Source organism: Anopheles marshallii, chromosome 3 (genome assembly GCF_943734725.1).
Source record: "Anopheles marshallii chromosome 3, idAnoMarsDA_429_01, whole genome shotgun sequence".
Taxonomy (NCBI): Eukaryota; Metazoa; Arthropoda; class Insecta; order Diptera; family Culicidae; genus Anopheles; species Anopheles marshallii.
In genome coordinates this window covers 44654230-44671862 of record NC_071327.1, presented here as the reverse complement: position 1 = coordinate 44671862, position 17633 = coordinate 44654230, and the positions used below count along the sequence as shown (strand labels likewise).

General features: G+C 40.8%; 1 protein-coding gene across 1 annotated transcript in view; it reads right to left on the bottom strand.

The window, feature by feature from the left end:
• The window catches only part of LOC128713818 (SCY1-like protein 2), an 80616-nt gene that overhangs the window by 21237 nt on the left and 41746 nt on the right, over positions 1–17633 (bottom strand). The window contains exons 4-15 of the mRNA XM_053808686.1: positions 16860–17000; positions 14259–14475; positions 14042–14187; positions 11656–11786; positions 11191–11305; positions 5508–5653; positions 5068–5221; positions 3882–4058; positions 3729–3801; positions 1165–1301; positions 861–1074; positions 625–783 (exon numbers count right to left, since the gene is read on the bottom strand). Coding sequence (XP_053664661.1) covers positions 625–783; positions 861–1074; positions 1165–1301; positions 3729–3801; positions 3882–4058; positions 5068–5221; positions 5508–5653; positions 11191–11305; positions 11656–11786; positions 14042–14187; positions 14259–14475; positions 16860–17000 — 1810 coding nt within the window. The remainder of the gene's footprint in view (positions 1–624; positions 784–860; positions 1075–1164; positions 1302–3728; positions 3802–3881; positions 4059–5067; positions 5222–5507; positions 5654–11190; positions 11306–11655; positions 11787–14041; positions 14188–14258; positions 14476–16859; positions 17001–17633) is intronic.

Sequence of the window (17633 nt, the reverse complement as noted above, 5' to 3'; positions counted from 1 at the left end):
AGGTTGCAATGTGTTGTAATTTGTGCAATTATTCAAAGGATTATTGTGGGTCGAGTTTATGTCGCTTCGTACAGTATCGTAATCTGGTTCGTACAACGATATTAGCAATGTAGCAAATTTCCCACCGAAAACAAAGACTGTTGAACAGAACTGTTAGACAGTAAATATTTTATATGGTAGAGAAAGGATTAGGGCAAGGGATTAGGTTTGCTTGGTGCAGTGAAGCAGAGAATTTGTATCTTTTGTAGTGAAAATCTACTGCCACATGATTTATCTTAATTGCAGCATGTAAATAAGTTAAGAGACAGAAAGGTGTTACTGTCAGTATTGCAGTAAAATCTATAGTATTTATCTATTACATCAACTCTAGAACATAGAAAAACTGGTAGAACTTTGTCGGGCAAAAACATATCATACCAGTTATGAAATTTCTTTGAACTAGTTGCAATTTTCGCGCGTTGTTTGGCCTTGCAGGCCCAAGAACCTTAAAAAATATGGGCTCTATCGATGTTACCGTGTGCATCTTCATATAGAACACGTCACTAGAAGGGTAACGTTTGTAACAGGTTTTGTTTGCCGGAACATGTTGAACAATAATATTCCCATCATTGTATTTCTACTCACCCGGAGACGAAGCACAAGAGGGCGCGATGCGTATTTTCGGCGTCATGAGCGTATTGTCGGACAGTCGGCGGTTGGGGAAAGCGTTTACCACACGCAGGAAGTTACTGTCCGGCGAGGACGGCGATCCGCCGAACCACCAGCTACCTAGAGCACCCGATCCTGTTAGAAATGGGGTTACGACACACACACAACTATAGCATGCACACGTTTAGACATTCCTATACCTCTTCGGGTACCTGTCGAGTTCTTGCGTGCCATATCCTCAGCGCTCGACGTTTTGCGCTGATCGATGCGTAGGTTCGGTATGTTGAATTGCTGGGCGTTCATATTGTCGGACGAGAACTGATGCCGTAGTGGCCGGTGCCGGTCCGGCGACGGGAGCGATAGATTGTCCAGCTTCAATTTGTTACGTTGTTGTCTATCTATTTGGTCCAGCATTTCTTGAAGCACCTGAACGGGGTAGCGTGGTTTTGAGCGGTACATAACATTAAAGATGCATTGTTCTGTGCTGGTGTCAGGCGCTAACGGTTTTATACGTACCTCCAGAAGGATCATAAACTGTTCGAGATTTAACGACGGATTCACTGTTTGCGGTAGCAGCGTGGGCATCACCTTCGTCGCCATGATGTTAACCGTTAAGCCATACTTTTTGTCACACAGCATGATCCGGTAGATGTCTGGGGATAGTGGAACAAAATGGGAAAATAAAACTGGTGAGGGCAACAGGATGTCGTAAGCGTAACAGAACTCACTGCCTGGTAGCAACAAAAGGGGTGACGAAAATGGAAGGAAATCCTATGAATAATTTTACGCCAACCAACGTTGGCTGCTTTATGTATGCACACACGTATAATTTACACGCGACACATCGCAACATCACCGTGCCATTGTGGGTCGGTTGAGGGTGCGGTACGCTTGCTGTTCAATTTGCTTTATTAGTGTATCAACTGGTTTATGACATGATTTCCAGCTCATTAAATTACATTTACTAACAGCACCGGATTCCAAACTTCACCACGAAGCGTCACCGAGTGCAGGGGGAAGATAATTTTATGTGGACCGTGAGCGTCATCTGCTCTGGGAAGGACTATGGCTTTTATCGTATGAATCAAACCATGCCCCGAACAGAGTGCTTTGAAGCGTGGTTGAGTGTGTAGCTGTGCTGTTTTCCTCATCGATTCGTCGAAATTCGTTGAAAATGATCCTTTGATATTGGTGGTGAAAGTGTAATTATTGCTCACCGAATTACACGATGAATTGTGCATGCATTAGAATGAAAATGCGCGGTGCACGTAATGCCCATTAATACGTTGATTACTCTCCACAAGCTCGTATTATTACCGACAAAAATGGCTTGCCGAAGCATTTAATGTCAAACGGGCTAGTAGAACATAAGAGTAATATAATCATGGTACCATATACTCATTATCGATGTAAAAGTTTATTTAAAAACTTGAATATAGGTATGGTCAGCAATATTATACCCTTGACTATTATTATATTCTATCATTATTATTATTTTGTTTATTATTATAATCATTGTATTACTGTAGCATGTCTATTATTATACTCTCAATTAAAATTATTAAACTTTTAATAAATGAAAGACCATTGGCAAAGACGCACATAACGTCCCTCGCTTTAATCAATACCTCCTATGTGCAATAATTCTTTGAATTTGTCAGACACCCACCGATAGTATAAATAAAGGTACAACACTCTGTTTCCATAGGATGCAACGCCCGAGAGGGGATATTTTCTTGTTGTTGGTGCTCCAGTTGTTAATATTAGTACGCCTCCACGATCGTTTCGATGACGTTATGCAAGGACCAGTTTCCACCGATAGCAACAGTATGGCTAGGCAAAGTTTTTCGTGTAGGTGTAGTAGGATATTTTTATACTTAAATTTTCGACCACCTCGCCCGAAGTGATTACTTTTCTTTTTTTTGCAGTTGCAAAAAGGTGTTACTGTTTTTTTTGTAGACGATGGAGTAGTTACAAAATATTTTGATAAATTTGTAGTTTAACCTTACAATTATATATTTGCAAGAAAGTTGAATTTTATTTCTTGAATGGTTTAGGTAAAAATATTTTAGTAGATAATACTTTAGTCTGTGATATTTGTTGCAAAGTTAGTCAACGATTTTGCTGTCACAATTCTGTCTTCAGCATAACAATTGTGAATTAATCGTACAAAAGTCATAACCGTTAAACAAAAGAGGAAGCAAGTAAATGTTCACTCGTCCTCGGGCTTGTCCTTGACATTATGATGTATTACACGGTCATAAGGCCACATTAATGTTACGGGTTGTAGTACAAATCAACAAACATTGCCGGCAACAACAAAAAAACACACATTTTTCCTGTTATTACATGTGGAAGCACATGTTTCATGCATGAACTAGCGCCTCAGGTCTGCTTTCCTACTAGTTAACGTACTGTCCATTATGCCTCTGCAGGACTTCCAGGTGGGGTTGATAAATTGTGCACCATTAATAATGAGCGTACGGTTAGTTAATTTCTGACGAGTTTCTTCAAGTACTCATAACATACCTTGGAAAACATTTCAAACAATATTTTTCTTATGGTGCTTATGCCAAACTCGTAGATTCCATTCGTTGTGAGGCTAGACTCCAGACGACGAACGATTTGCTTTGCATGGTTACTACGCACGAGTGCTTTTTCTTTGTATCATTTACCGCCAGGGTAATGACTATGGATGGAATTGCTGAAACATCTCCCGGACATTGGGAGCACGATAAGTCCCCAGATGAGCGTTACCATCTGCATCTCACAATGGTCTCGTCCCAAATGCTTTCGGGCTATTGCACAACAGCAGAAAATAGACACACACGCACAGTGTACGGTTCGGCGTACGGCAACGTTTATGCTGCAAAAGCCCATTGAACTGTCTCGGATGGCCGGTTCAATGGAAAGATTTTGCAACGTAAAGCAAACCCACCGCAAGTTAGATTGCAACAGGTAAACCCGCTGGCAAGTATTTTGCAAAACTGTCATCTCACAGCTAAGTCGAGCTTTCACGGATACGCGACGAGTGTCGTGGGAAGCACATTTATGGGGTTTATGGGAAGTTGCATACTTACTGACGACGCGCACCACGATGTCCGGATCGGTGAGTCGTACTTCGAGCAGCAGCGGCAGCACCTCATCGATTATCTGTCACGGGGCAGCAAGGACACCGGGATGAGAACTGGTTCCCATTCGTACGATGGCGTACCGGGATGGTGGTAACTCACCTGAGACTTATCCAGCTTATCCAGCGTACGTTCGACGCACTGTAGCACGTTCCCCATGATTTTCAGATCACTCTGGTTCTTCTCGAACACCGACTTTAGCTTCGGCAGCACCAGCTTCTTGATCGTGATGTCGTCCAGATAGTCGTACACATTGGTTACCGCCACCAGGGCCGCACTCTGTGAACGGGAGACGAAAAGCAATGCGAACGTGTGCATCGAGTGCGAGTGAGCAGCTGAGGCAACTGTGGGAAATTAATTTATCACAACTTGAATCACGACGATATCCTCTATCTCTCCACCTGCGGGGTTTGGGGGTTTCAACAAAGCGTTCAACCGAAGCATTCAAGAAGTTTCGTTGCCTTGCAGCGACGATTGGTTCGCGCTGCAGATAATTGACAGTGGTGAAAGGGCGAAATACACTAGCCATTTTCTCTCTTTCTGTTTTGCTACTAGAGCTGGATGGAATGGAAGTTAATCTCCACTTGAAGGCGTTGCCCAAGAGTATGCGGAAGGTGATTCAGGGTTTGATCTTGATAGGACAGTGATGGATTTGATTGAACCTCGTCTTGTGCCGTTCGAGTTAACGATTTCAGTACCAGATGCAAGGATGGCATTAAGTGAAGGCAAGCATTATGAAATTCAAATTGTAAAACAGTAAAAAGCAATCGAATTGTGGATTGAACTATGACGTTAATTTCTGTCGAGGCATATCCACACCTTTATCACAACATAAAAACTAGAATTGGGAAACTATTTTTTTCTTTTCAATTATTCTTAAGGAAAAAGCTATTATTATCATGGAACATTGCTGCGGTCTGTGGCGAGTTTGATATAGTATTTGAAAAAGGATTATTACCGTGCGAAATTTAAAACAATACACTTCCTAAACAATCGTTTAGCGCTTCGTACACCTTACGAAAGAGAGTGAAGTATGGATCTAAAGCTGTGATTTTAATTATCTTGAAACCAACGCATTGGATGCTGGAGGTAGGAATAAGATCCCTTTTTGTTGGAGATTACCATAGGGTGATAAAGAGGTCGAGAATTACATAATTGGATTGCTTCCATGATAGGGCAGACGGTGCCATTTCGCATACCACACTAAATATCGTACCTGCTAATAACACATGCCACCCATCCCAGCCAGGCACTCGGAAAACGGAAAATGGAACCTCTTCAAACTCACCTGAACCTGTATCGTTGTGCTTTCCAACGCGTTGAACAGTAAGGGTAAAACCTCCGTCCGTATATCATCCCGTGGTGTTTTCTCTAGAATAATGTGTAAGTTCTCTAATAACGCTACGGTTGCTTGTATAGATTTTGGAGCTACAAAAACAGTCCTGTGGGCGAGTGAGAGCGCAAACAGAAAAGAAGAGAAGACCAAAAATTGATACAAACCACCAAACCGCATCGTATGGGGATGGTGGTCGGTACCGAGGATGTGTGAAATCTGTTAAGATGTTGCTTGTAAAGTACACACAAACTGACACAGTACACCCAATGCGATGGTTGGGAAAGTGCAAAACATCGTCATCGGATAGGAAAGCTTGGGACAACGAGATGGTGGTGAGGATAGGAATGCTTGCATACACATTGGAACGAAGGTAAGGAAACGATGATTCTTACTTAAAGGTAGGTAAAATGATTGCTTCATATTCCGAGTTTGAAGATTCTTGGACTAGGGTTAGGGCGGGCTGCAACACTGCGGCTAGCACTTCATCAGCACGCATTTCCTGCTGCAGATTAGGCCAGATATGTTGCCACCAGAGTTTCTGTTGGAAGAGAAAGAGAGAGAGAGTGGCAACATGGCAACCGTGATTGTACATTAGCAACACCGACGTGAATGGTTATGACAGATAAATTGAACAACCATTTGAAGTTTATCTGTTCCGGCGCACGATTTCATTGAAAGAAAACTATCTGTTTCTTGAAAGCACTTAACGATAATAGATTGTTCATCAGTGATAAAGCAGGTTCTTTCATTGTGGCTGTTACACTTATATCCCATTAGATGACAACCAATTAATTTGGACGAATGTTTACTATTGGTTTAAACAATAAACTTTAATCGGAGTATAATAACAAAAAAAAAGAACGTAAAAATACTCGTGATTTCAGGAACGAGCACCGGATATTCGGATGGCGCCGTAATATTTTCGCAATATACGATGACACCACCTAAGTACCATGGCAGCTGTGTGGAAATTGAATGATTTTTATAAAACGGTCTCCTAATGTACGACCTTCAAATCTAGTAGAGGAATGTGGTTACCTACTTTGTGTGGACCAAGATGATAATAATCGTAAGAAAGAAAGTGCGAGCTATCTAAGTAAGACCAACGGTAAGGAGCTGCAAAGCTGATTATTTTCTATACCCAAAACTATTGACTTGTTGAAAAAGTTTTCAAACTTGAAAACATTAAGTTTTTATTTCATCAGTTATTTCTGTTAATTAAACTAATTAAACTAATTATTATCAGACTGAGAATTATCAGTATCAGACCGAAACTTTTTTTTCATTGTGCAGATTTGTTCGGAAGGCGATATTCGAGACGTTTGTCAAACAAAGATAATGGATTATTTAAGATGTTTGGGATTCTTTCCTTAAGTCTCCTCTACGGATTTAACCGGACTGTCGATGTTGCTTAATAATGTGGTGGTCACATTCATCCACTAAAATGTTGGGAATTGGTGGATGGATTCCTCCAACTCTCAGATTTGACAACAAATGCTACCATTAGGATTGAAATATAGATTGATTTTATTTATTTTTGGGTCTATCTATAGGAGGATGCATACAGTTTTTATATTCCGCTGTTCTGGACTTGGTTGTACATTACATTACTAATCAGCTGCTCCTATACGATAATCGTTTAGGTCAAATGAAACCATTCGTATTTTGTGGATAGAGTTAATTTTGAATGAATGAATTTAGAATTTTTCCTTGTGAGACTAAAATCTGACAACTAAAAACAGACAACTAAATCAGATCTGTGAGAAAGGTGTAATACATCGTTTATTGCCTATTGTAGCAACACTGTAATTTGTCTTAACACTAGATAATCGGCCCGGTTGCAGGGCTACGCAACGGAACTACAATGTTTACGCAAACTCCTTGATATTGGAAAAAGGGTTTTTCAATAATGAACGGTGTTAATTTTACTTTTATTAGTTTTATAAGCTATAAAATTTCTGCCCAACCTTGGCTTTCGTATATAAAAAACTGTTTGGTAAAACATAATTCAAGTCACATTCAGCTGTTATTGTAGTTATTTGTTTAGAGCCTTAGGGTCTTCGTTCGTTTCTTAGTCTAATAAAGCCATTCGTCTGATCTGGACATCTAGCGTAGTATTTTAGATATTTAGTCATTGTAGTTGATCAGTCCTGAATCTTGATCGATTATCTCGATTGAAATATATCATAAAAATATTGACTGTGTGATGTGACGTATCATTTTGACGTAAAAACTTCAAATTACACTTAAGCTGTTCTTAACAATCTTGCGTCTCCTAATAAATTATCCTGGTCATTCTGGCGGACGCATTAACGTCATCACTCTATCACAATTTGGGCCTACCACGCCTTCTCTGTCCATGTGGACAGCCTAAAAGTAATTTATAGGCTGGGTCGCCCGGTATCACTCTCATTACGTGATCAGCCCTCCGGCGCGTGACGTTTCTAATCCGCTATACGACAGTATGTATGCCGTATAGCTCATAGAGCTGGTCATTGTACCAGCTCTTCCATTGTCCTTCCACATATCCGGGACAAAAAATCCTACTGAGCGTGTTCCTTTCAAACGCAGCTAAGAGGATATCGTCAGTTTTGGATAAAGTTCATCTCTAAGAGGCGTATGTGAGTACACAGTAGAAGATAAAGTAGATTTAAAAAATATATGGGAGACCGTCAAAAAACCTCGGAACGATTTAAAAAATTGATGGGAAAAAATCTCGGGACGGATTAAAAAATAGACGGAACGCAATCAAAACACCTTGGGAAATTGTCAAAAAAATGCGGGATAACATGTAGCTATAATTTAACCGAGCCTTCTATTCTAAAGATGTTTCCTGAAGCTTATGGCGATATTGCATATTTTGTCTGTTTGCATTTGATGGCATCTTGACCATTGGAACTTGGCTCTTCAAAATTCTACGTCTCCAGAAACCCGGCAGCTCGGGAATGATACATTTTTATAGCGTTTATAATTTAATATAAACTCCGATGAAAACGACCTGTAGTAACTCGTGAAAATCTGTACCAAATAACTTAATCAAATAGGGCAGAATATCTTATTCGTAGTTGTTTCTGAATTTGGCATCGCTTCCACTGTATCACCGAGTAAAAGGAAATTCATTTTGAAAATATCTTAAAAATAGCGGTTAAAAACTGTTGAGGACCGCGTGGCAACTGATACCCACGAAAACTGTAAAAAAACTCTCAATTCGCCCGTGGTAAAAAGTTTGATTAAAAAATATCTTCCAATGATAAAACCACAGTAGTCATAGAAAAAAGTGTATTGCTAGCGATGGAATCATTGAAGGCATTGAAAGGGGAAGCCTTGCTGCAAAAATGTGAAATGATAAGTGCACCACACAGAAAATGATCCAACAGTGTGCGAAATTACGTTACCATGGAAACGTTACGTTACTACCAACTACAATTTGTATAGCGAAGATTTTCTTCTTAAAATATAATATAATTCTTCTAATCAATGAAATAATAGGTGTACGCAAATAATGGATTGAAGACAAGTCAATTAAAGAAGCATCAAATTATATCTACCTTTAAAAGAACGTGAACGTATCATCGAATATATTGCAAAATACTTTCCGTAGCCAGATAGTCTACCCTACGGATTTGGATTTTTGTTTTCACTCCACCTGTCACGCGTATGATCGCTTTCAGCACGCAGGAATGAGGTGTGAGCTATTAAATTTAAGACCCATCATCCGTAGGATGGCAAATTAAACAGAGGGCAACAAGAGGGAGCCATGTATCGAAAACGGTGAGATTTATAGGGCACCAGCATGATAAACTGATTACTGTTGTTCGTGATGCTTGCCTGCCCCCTAAAACGTAACCAACATTGTGAGTGTGGGTAAATCACACCGCGGAGTTCTTTCGTGCCCTTTTACGAAGAGAGTAATGCGCTCGATGGGATGATGGCATGGCAGCAGAAAACAGGAATATCGTCAAACGATGCTGAATTCAATATTGTTGCCTTTAACGGACTGCTGAAGTGAGAAAAGTCGGATGATCAAATCTAATTTGCACTTTCACATTGTTAACACCGTCCGGATTGGGGATCGCTTACTGGTTTGGTGAACATCCTTCGCGAATCATTCGAAGAAAATCGAAACCCATTCCCCACCGACAGCGCACCGGTTTCGATTGGATCTAATGGTCCGATAGCTGAAAAGTGTGCAACAGGTTGTGCCGGGTAAGATGAGCTATGAGCCTGCACACTCGTCACAAACTCGGTCGGTTTTCACAAGCAAGTGAAGCTTGACTGCTACCCAGCTATCCTTCGATTGCATCGATTGAGGTTGATTGATTTTTGAAACCGGGCTCGGTTCGAGGAAACTGAGTTTTGCATCAGGTCAATTTGCCTCGGGCGGGTGAAAGAGCATTGAGAGGTTTTTGAAGCATTGGCAAAATGGCTTCCCTTAGGTTCGACCACACTCTAATAGAACGTTTGGGAAACGATTGGAGCAACGTTTTGCAGTTGATAGCCGGCATGAGGGACGGGGAAGACGAACCCTTATTAAGCAGAAACGCAAATGAACTGGAAAAAGAGAAAAGGTTGTTTACATCCGGTGATTGGTGTGCAGGTTAAGGCAAACAGACTTGAAACCGCATAAAGGATCAATCAATCGATGAGCCCTGCCTGTTTTACGAACAGGTCTGATAAAGACAGAAAGCTCACGTTAGGGTCGTTGTTTTATGTGAGACATTGGTATGAAAATAGCTCATGGCCGTTGTATTACAAGTTTTTATCAATTTAATATGATCGATCGCGGTAACGGTTGTTTTCCTGTGAGGGTTTCATAGGTAAAATAATATGTGAGAAGTAAACGAAACACATATACTTTAAATATTGTATATTTTATTTGCTATTGATTGGAAAAATGTGCAAATTTTGATATTTACTTTATTTAATTAGACTTACAATTGGCTAGATAGATTGATCGATGCCAGTGGAAATTTGAATAACCAAAATTTATATTTGTTCTGATTGATGCATCTTTAAAACTACATGTATTTGTAACACATTTCAAAACATCTAATAAATCCAGCGGTAAAAATCGTAAAGTATATGTTTACTGCAACATACGCCGAGGGGGTTATTTTGAGATAGAAGGGATGTGTATTAAATAGTTGGAATTTGGAATTTGAAGAATTCAAGTCACAGTGACACTGAGTGACCAAGTGACAAGTGGCCAAGAAGAAGAATGATAACAAATAAATGGTTGCATAGATGAATTGTAAAATAGATTATTGAAAATCAAATATGTGCTTTGAATATTTAGGTAAAGAACTGAACGCCAGAAAATGAATGAAAATAAAATAAATTATACATACAACTAAATGAAATAAACTAGCGCAAAACATACTAGCCTAACGTGTATAATGGCTATGACACGATAGACTTTCAATTAAAACAGTATTTTATCGGGTTATTCAAGCGACATGCCCATTTGCTGCGCAAATTATAGTTTCACGCTATCGCTACTCATAAAATAGTGTCGATTGCTATTGCAATGTAATGATATCACATTTCAGGAAGCATGCTGTACACATCTGCACACATATATTACGCTTGTCGGCAAACAAATCATTATCGTCGTCAGCAAACACTACCCCAAGTGAACTCACCTAAACGTTAATCAATTATGTGGTCACCCTTAAACATGAAACAGAATTATACACACAAAAGCAGGACCGTAATTGTGCGTTATATTGATCGGCTGGTATTCAATCATTAACTTCGGTTAACTTATTCGGAGCATGGTTTGGCCTAGGACAAATTTGCCCAGCGGCTTCCAAAATGGTGGCATTATTACAAATTTGTGTCGCGAAGCGAAAAGAAGCAATTTTTGCGCAAGCCTTTCCCGTGTCAGGTGCTAGCAGGGTGGCGCGCATGAGAAGCGGTCACTCTGAGCATGCTGGGATGCTAGAGGAGCCACTTGAATGAATTGTTTTTGCTAGTTCTTGCCAGCCTACGAAAGACGCTGCGGATCGTTGGTGATCAGGAGAAACAGCAAATGGAAACATATTTTACCGAAGCGCAAACTTTGCGTTATCTTACCCGCGGTATGAACGGTAACACTTCTCTGAGGGTGCTGCGGTAATAGTGCGTTTTCTGCGTCGGATCCTTCATGTTGATGACATCGAGAAATTGTAGCGCCTGGACGGCAGGATCGCTGTGTGGGTCGGATGAGAAGGAAAGAAAAAGAATAACAGGAAGAAAATTGAAACCGGGGTAAAAACATCACCCATTCTGCGACAGTAGACGAAGATGGGAAAATAACGAAATGCCAACCATTCGAAACGGAACGGAATGGAATTAGGTACCGAACGGGGCACGAAAAAACACGGACAATCCAATTATTCCGTTCCGTTTCGCGTGCTGTGCATCGATTCGCCATGAAACTTCCGGGAAGAATGGCTGAGTGAAGATGGAATGGCTGGAATATGTTTGCTTTTTTTATTCCTCCTCTTCGTTCACAGTCACCCACCGAGCGAAGTGGTAAAGTAAACGTGTCCATCCTACCTGAAGTACTTGATGAGCGTTAGTAGCTGAGCGGTCGGGCGAGCTCCGGGCGATTTCTTCAATAGCCTTGTGGTTGCCTCCTGCAGCGGGATCGGTATCCTTGGAAGGATATTGTGTACGGCCTCATCTAGCTGATGATTTATAGAAAATTAGTTCACGTTTTCCATTCACTCGCTTTCGCTCGCTCCGTTTAAACTAATCACCCACTGGCTCAGATCTAGTAAGGGACTAGTGCTACTGGTGTCCAACGCATCCCCGGTGTGTGACGGAAGAGGAAGCATGGCGCCAAACGTTGGACCCAGACAACCAGCACACACCGGCACAGCGCAGACAGAATGGCAACGGAGTAGATGTCCGGGTTTGTTGCCCACATTGATTGCGTGTGAATGGTACATATTCGTGTACGTGTGTCGTGACGGAGCTTTATCGCGTGGGATATTTGCAGTATCAATGGGCTTCTAATAATAGGATTGCTCCATTACGGCCTGTGCCTTGAGCTGTCTTTCCCTTATACGCACACAAACACGTGTTTTGCGTTGGTGCTCCCGAGATTTTCCTTTCTTTGCAAATAATTTAACTCCCTTTGCGACTTTTCAGAACGACAAAAAGAAGCAAATAAAAATACGGCTCCAAGTTCGACACCATACTAGGGAATGAATTTATTTTTGAATCTAATCAACAATCTCTGTGGCAGTACATAATAACAAATTTTTGTTAGTCTTCCTACCCAGTCGAACGAAGGTGGCATACAAAATGCACATGTACGGTGAACTCTAGTCTCCAAAACAACCTCAAGCCAACTGCCTCCAATCGGTGTGAAGCAGGTGAAAAAAAAAATGTTTTCCGTAGCAATTTGCCATCAGCTGGTAAGGTTGGGTGCTACAGCTCGAGTAGCAGACGGTTGCTCGTCTGCAATTGTGGAGTATTTCTAGTGAAAGGGAAAAATCATTCCTTGTTTCCGTTCGGATGGTCTCGCGTGGTGTACAGAGTTTGGAATTGATTTAATTATTGTTGTGAATAAAATGGAAGCTAACCATGTTAAAAAATGAATATGTAAAAGCTCTTGCCGTGAGCGACGAAGCTAGAAATTCAGAAGTATACGCGTAACCCGTATGGTTCCTTACACACGTGTCAAGGTAATTTATTGTTCAGCTGCAAAGTTAGCACCTCCAGCGTGCTAAACAAGGCAACATGCGCTACATTTTTATCATAAGCAATTGAAGTGTATGAAATACATTAAATACATGTTTCACACACTTAATTCACTCATTAAATAAAAAAACGTACATTACGTAAAAACGTAACAGTGTATTGCCATACAGAATGTGAGGCAACAATCAGCACTATATAAGGATAATATCTATAATTTTTCAAGGTGTTACAAGCATAATTTGCATAAAATATTAAAAGCGTCGTACCAGATACAAAAGACGTTTATGTTTGTAAAATTAGTCCCATCCCATGCGGTATTATAAAACCATACAAAGCAACGTAATGACATGATTTGAAGGTTAAAGACTTGATAGCGAAACAGTACTAAAAATCTCTTCAGCTGGGATAAAACAGTTACGCTGTAACGGACGTCGGCCTGATTTTGAAACGGAATATTACGCCTGGAACCTGAACCATCAACCCGTCTCGTTGGCTGCTTGCTGTGCTCGTGCGTTATCAAAACCAGTAGCATAAACGATGTACGGAATTTATGATTACACTGAGGACGCTTACTTCCCTCAGTGCTTGTATTAATTTTTTACCTGGCTGTCATTGCACGAATTGTGCGAACGCCTTTTGTGGGTACGCCCATGCCATCGCGAACGTTGTCTTCACGAAAAACGCAAAGAAAGTTACTTTCGAAGATTGCTTTGTTCGGCGAAGTAAGCTAACCTGCTAGGTTTTGCAGTGGTGTACTCAACCAAGCAAGAGACCAAACCCGCCAGTCGGAAAGATACCCACCGTAGATCAAAGCTTAAATTAGATACTATTCACGTGCTGACGACGGAAAATTGGGAAAAAACATCAGTCAGAAACTGTGGAATGTACCCTAGACGTAGCACGTGATAGTGAGTGCGTGTGTATAGGTATGTCCTTAACCAGCCCCGTACTACAGAATGGAGTTTAAAGCGACGCCTTACGACGCCGTTTTAAGTTCTTTGTTGCATTCAGTGAGTAGCTTTACGTTGACGTTGGGATGAATATTTGTCATGCCCGTGAAGCCACTCGACAGACAAAGAAGACAGGTCGAAATAGTTCATTCCGTCGGTACACCTAACAGTGTGGGGATGCAATCGCAACATGAGGCGTGAAAAATAGTGATGGAGGAGCATAGAAAGCATATTCGTGTATGAAACCATATCTATGCCGTGTGGTGCGTGCCAAAAATACCAACCAGTTCCATCTGCTTCAGGTAGGTCGAGGTTGAGTTGCTCGACTGAATCAGCGAGCGGCCGTGGTTGAATATGGCACAAATAACCATCCCGAGCGAGAACATATCGCTCAGTATGCTGCAGCTACTGTTGATCTGGATTTCGGGAGCTGTGGATGAGATGTAGCGGGATGAGCTGGATGTGCGTTTTCGCTGCGCAACTTATAGGTGAAATCCCTACCCATGTAGTCTAGATTCGGTTGCACCAGCTTGGAGGCTCTGGTTGACCAAGGTTGGCACGGTACGGGATCGGTTGCATCGGTTTCGTTGGTGCGCTCAGTGAACTCGAATCCGGCCAACTTCCAGGTGCCCTTCTTCGTGATCAGGATCGATGATGGGCAGACATTTTTGTGTATCACTTGTCCGGAGTAGTGCAGGAACGATAATGCTTCGGTTATCTGGAACAAATGGAATGAACAAATTTTACTATCGTTGTTTCGTTTTTAGCATTAGAACGTTGTAAAAAGTTGAGAATGCAATTAAACGCTTTGTGGGCGGTCTTATCGTCTCTTATTGTGGTGTTTGGTAAGGGTAGGCTATCGAATATCACCTGAACAGGAGTCTCGTTTCAAGTATTTTAATCATTTATGTATTATTGTTTTATGACGGTTCTTTGACGGTATTTCTTGATCTTTACATGTACTTACAGTAGATTTTTTTTTATTCAAAAACAAAGTATTGCTTACAACTAAAGGTAACTTAATCTAAGATATTTTCGTTTGAAGACAATTCCTTCGCCAAACAGTGAAAAGTCACCTCAACCCGGGTGTATTTAGCCGACCAAAAGATAGAATAAATGTAATATAAAAATAAATAAATGGACTGCCCGATTAGCCTAACTGCGCTTAGCGAAAGACAAGGAAAAAATATTGTAAATGACTATAGTTAAAAAATCCCATAAAAGTAACCAAATCTAAAAAAACGGTATAAACAAAACGAAACGAAAGTGAAGAAATAAACTGCTAAATATTCTTTTAAAATGGTATAGTATCGTTATGACAATTTAACCCAAAGACTCCAACAAAGTTGAAAAGTAGTTTGATTACAGTTGTGTTGATGTTGATCATGTTAAAATTGTTCTAAAGAAATCATCTACGATCAAATAGAAATAGAGAAATCAAATACTACCGATTGTTTAGTGTTGCGATTATGGTTATGGAAAAAAGTTTAAAATTAATTAAAGCGGAAACATTCATTTCTTGTTTTCTTAGTAGTTAATGTAAGTCGGATATAGGATGATACTTGTTAGCATTTAATATTGCATACATAGGCAATGTTGTCATTTGTTTTACACCTTCTGCCTGATTCTGTATACTCTAACACTATTGCAGTTGCAAGATAAGTTATAAATAACGATGGTTGCCAGCTATAACCCCTGTTAATGCTGTCAATAAAATTGGCCTCATTGGAATGCCAACATTACTTGACGGACCACAACTTTATCCGTAAAAGCTAAGCAAGAACACGCATCAGAATCGTTCCGCATCTGTAGTATCGTATCAATTGCGGTACTGGCAAACTGCTCGGCCTCGTTTCACTTACAGCTTTTCAACAGAGAAACGTGACTTTGGCAACGTGAAGAAATGCCATTTGAAATCATCATTATTCTGCACAAAGAATAGTTTCCTTCATGCAATAGTTCAGCGTGTGGTAAACAGACTGAAGCAAACGGCTGCAAAGCGGAAACCTCTATAATAACGAGCATTGGCAAAGGCATTATAGCCGAAAGGGAGCGGATCGGAATCGGGAATGAGCAAAGAATGCATTTTTTAAACAAGTTTGCTTGAAGCTGTACAATCGGGTGGTTACTAACGAGAAAGTATAACGTGCACGTGGCCCCTTTGCAATTCCATCTGGAGAGCGATTGATTGAGCAGTCGATTTGAGTGAAATGTACTATCTTCGTCGTCGATCTGAAGTTTTCACGTTCTAATCGATCATACTGCCCAACAATGGACATTTACGGGGAAGCGAGCAAAATTACAGCAATGTTGCCCACGTTTGTCACGTTTTCCATGCACGTTTATGCGACCAAACGTTGACAATTATCAAGAAAAGTGGAGTGATATTTTATTCTCCTATTTATCGCTGTTTTCAGTGCAACAAAATGGTTTGAATGTTATAAAAATGTCACCGATAACCATTAGATATTTTGCGGTGCAAGAATTATTTTTTGCGCATGATGGCGTTCTGTCATTGCCTCGGTAAAAGCGCACAAAACCGTTTGTTTCCATTTATTTATTGATCCGATTTTGCGCTCGCTCTCGAGGAAAGATGACTGCTCGAATAGAACAAAAAAGGTTGAAGAAAAAGGACGGCATAAAATAGAAGCGTGCGATCTTCCAGTTGACCGGTACGGGGCACCTGCCTGTACTTCATCGTCACAGTCGGACGACGCAATGATACGATTTGGAAGAATGTTTTCCTGACCAGAAGCTGTTCTGGCTCGGGAAAAGGTGGCTAGTTTCACGAATCATTGGTTCTGCGAACGCTTTAGGAATCCTTTCTTGTACTTCTTTTATTTTAGGATGCTTTGATAGGGCGGGTTGCTATGTGCGTGCCTGGGGTTTTGTTAGACCTAAGGCAGCTATTGGGAAACTCTCTTTGCCCGTTTGTAAGGCTTCGCGGTCCGATGACAAATTGTGGAGACCTTTATTAATAGGGTATTAGATACCGGTGAATGGGGGACAGTTGAAAGGGACGGTAGTGTTTTTGCGGCACAGCTATAAGGACCGGGGGAAAACAATAAAGCCAAGAATGGTTCAATACTATAGCAACCATACCTGTAGGATTCCGTACTTCAGCTCAATGTCCAGGAACGTGTACTCTTTCGCGTGGGCTGGTCGATTCGGGGCGATAGTGTTTGGGCAGTGCTGTCCGGATGCTCCCGTAGTCGGTGGTCCCGTAATTGTTCCGCCTGCTTCCTGGCTCGCAGCACCGAATAGCGAGTGGAAAGAAGAGAGGATGATACAAGATAGAACAGGTTACTTGATTGTGGGTGTTCTGTTGATAAAATGAATCGAAAAGCTTTAGTAGGCGGTAGAATTGAAATAACAGTACAGGGTTCGGGTCCAAAAAGTAGGTGTAATATTCTGTGTATTTGTAATATTCTGGTGCTTTTTACTAGGCAGTGTCACGTTCAATAATAATATGCCCCAAGGCAATTGGGGAAAATTTGTTGTTAGAGGCTTGGAAAAACTCGTCCTTAGCACGGTGCTTGGAGATTTCTATAATAATAATTTTGTTGTTCATCGCAATGCCTTTCCTGTACAAATAAATACAACAATTAGCAATGCGGCCGTTCTTCTTTCGGTCGAATAACAAAACATGATTGCAATAATCAGTTTTACACGATAGTGATTGAAGAATTATTATTATATTTTCATTTTCTGGAGGCACGTTCTGAGTCCTGAGTTTTATGCCGACCCAGATTTCTTAGCGTGACGGTTTACAAGTTTGACGGACCACAGATTAAGCAAGCTCGTTGCTCCACAAAGATACTTCTAAAGCGAAGGTACTTCTGAGGTTAGTCACTATGATCTGTATAATGTTCGGGT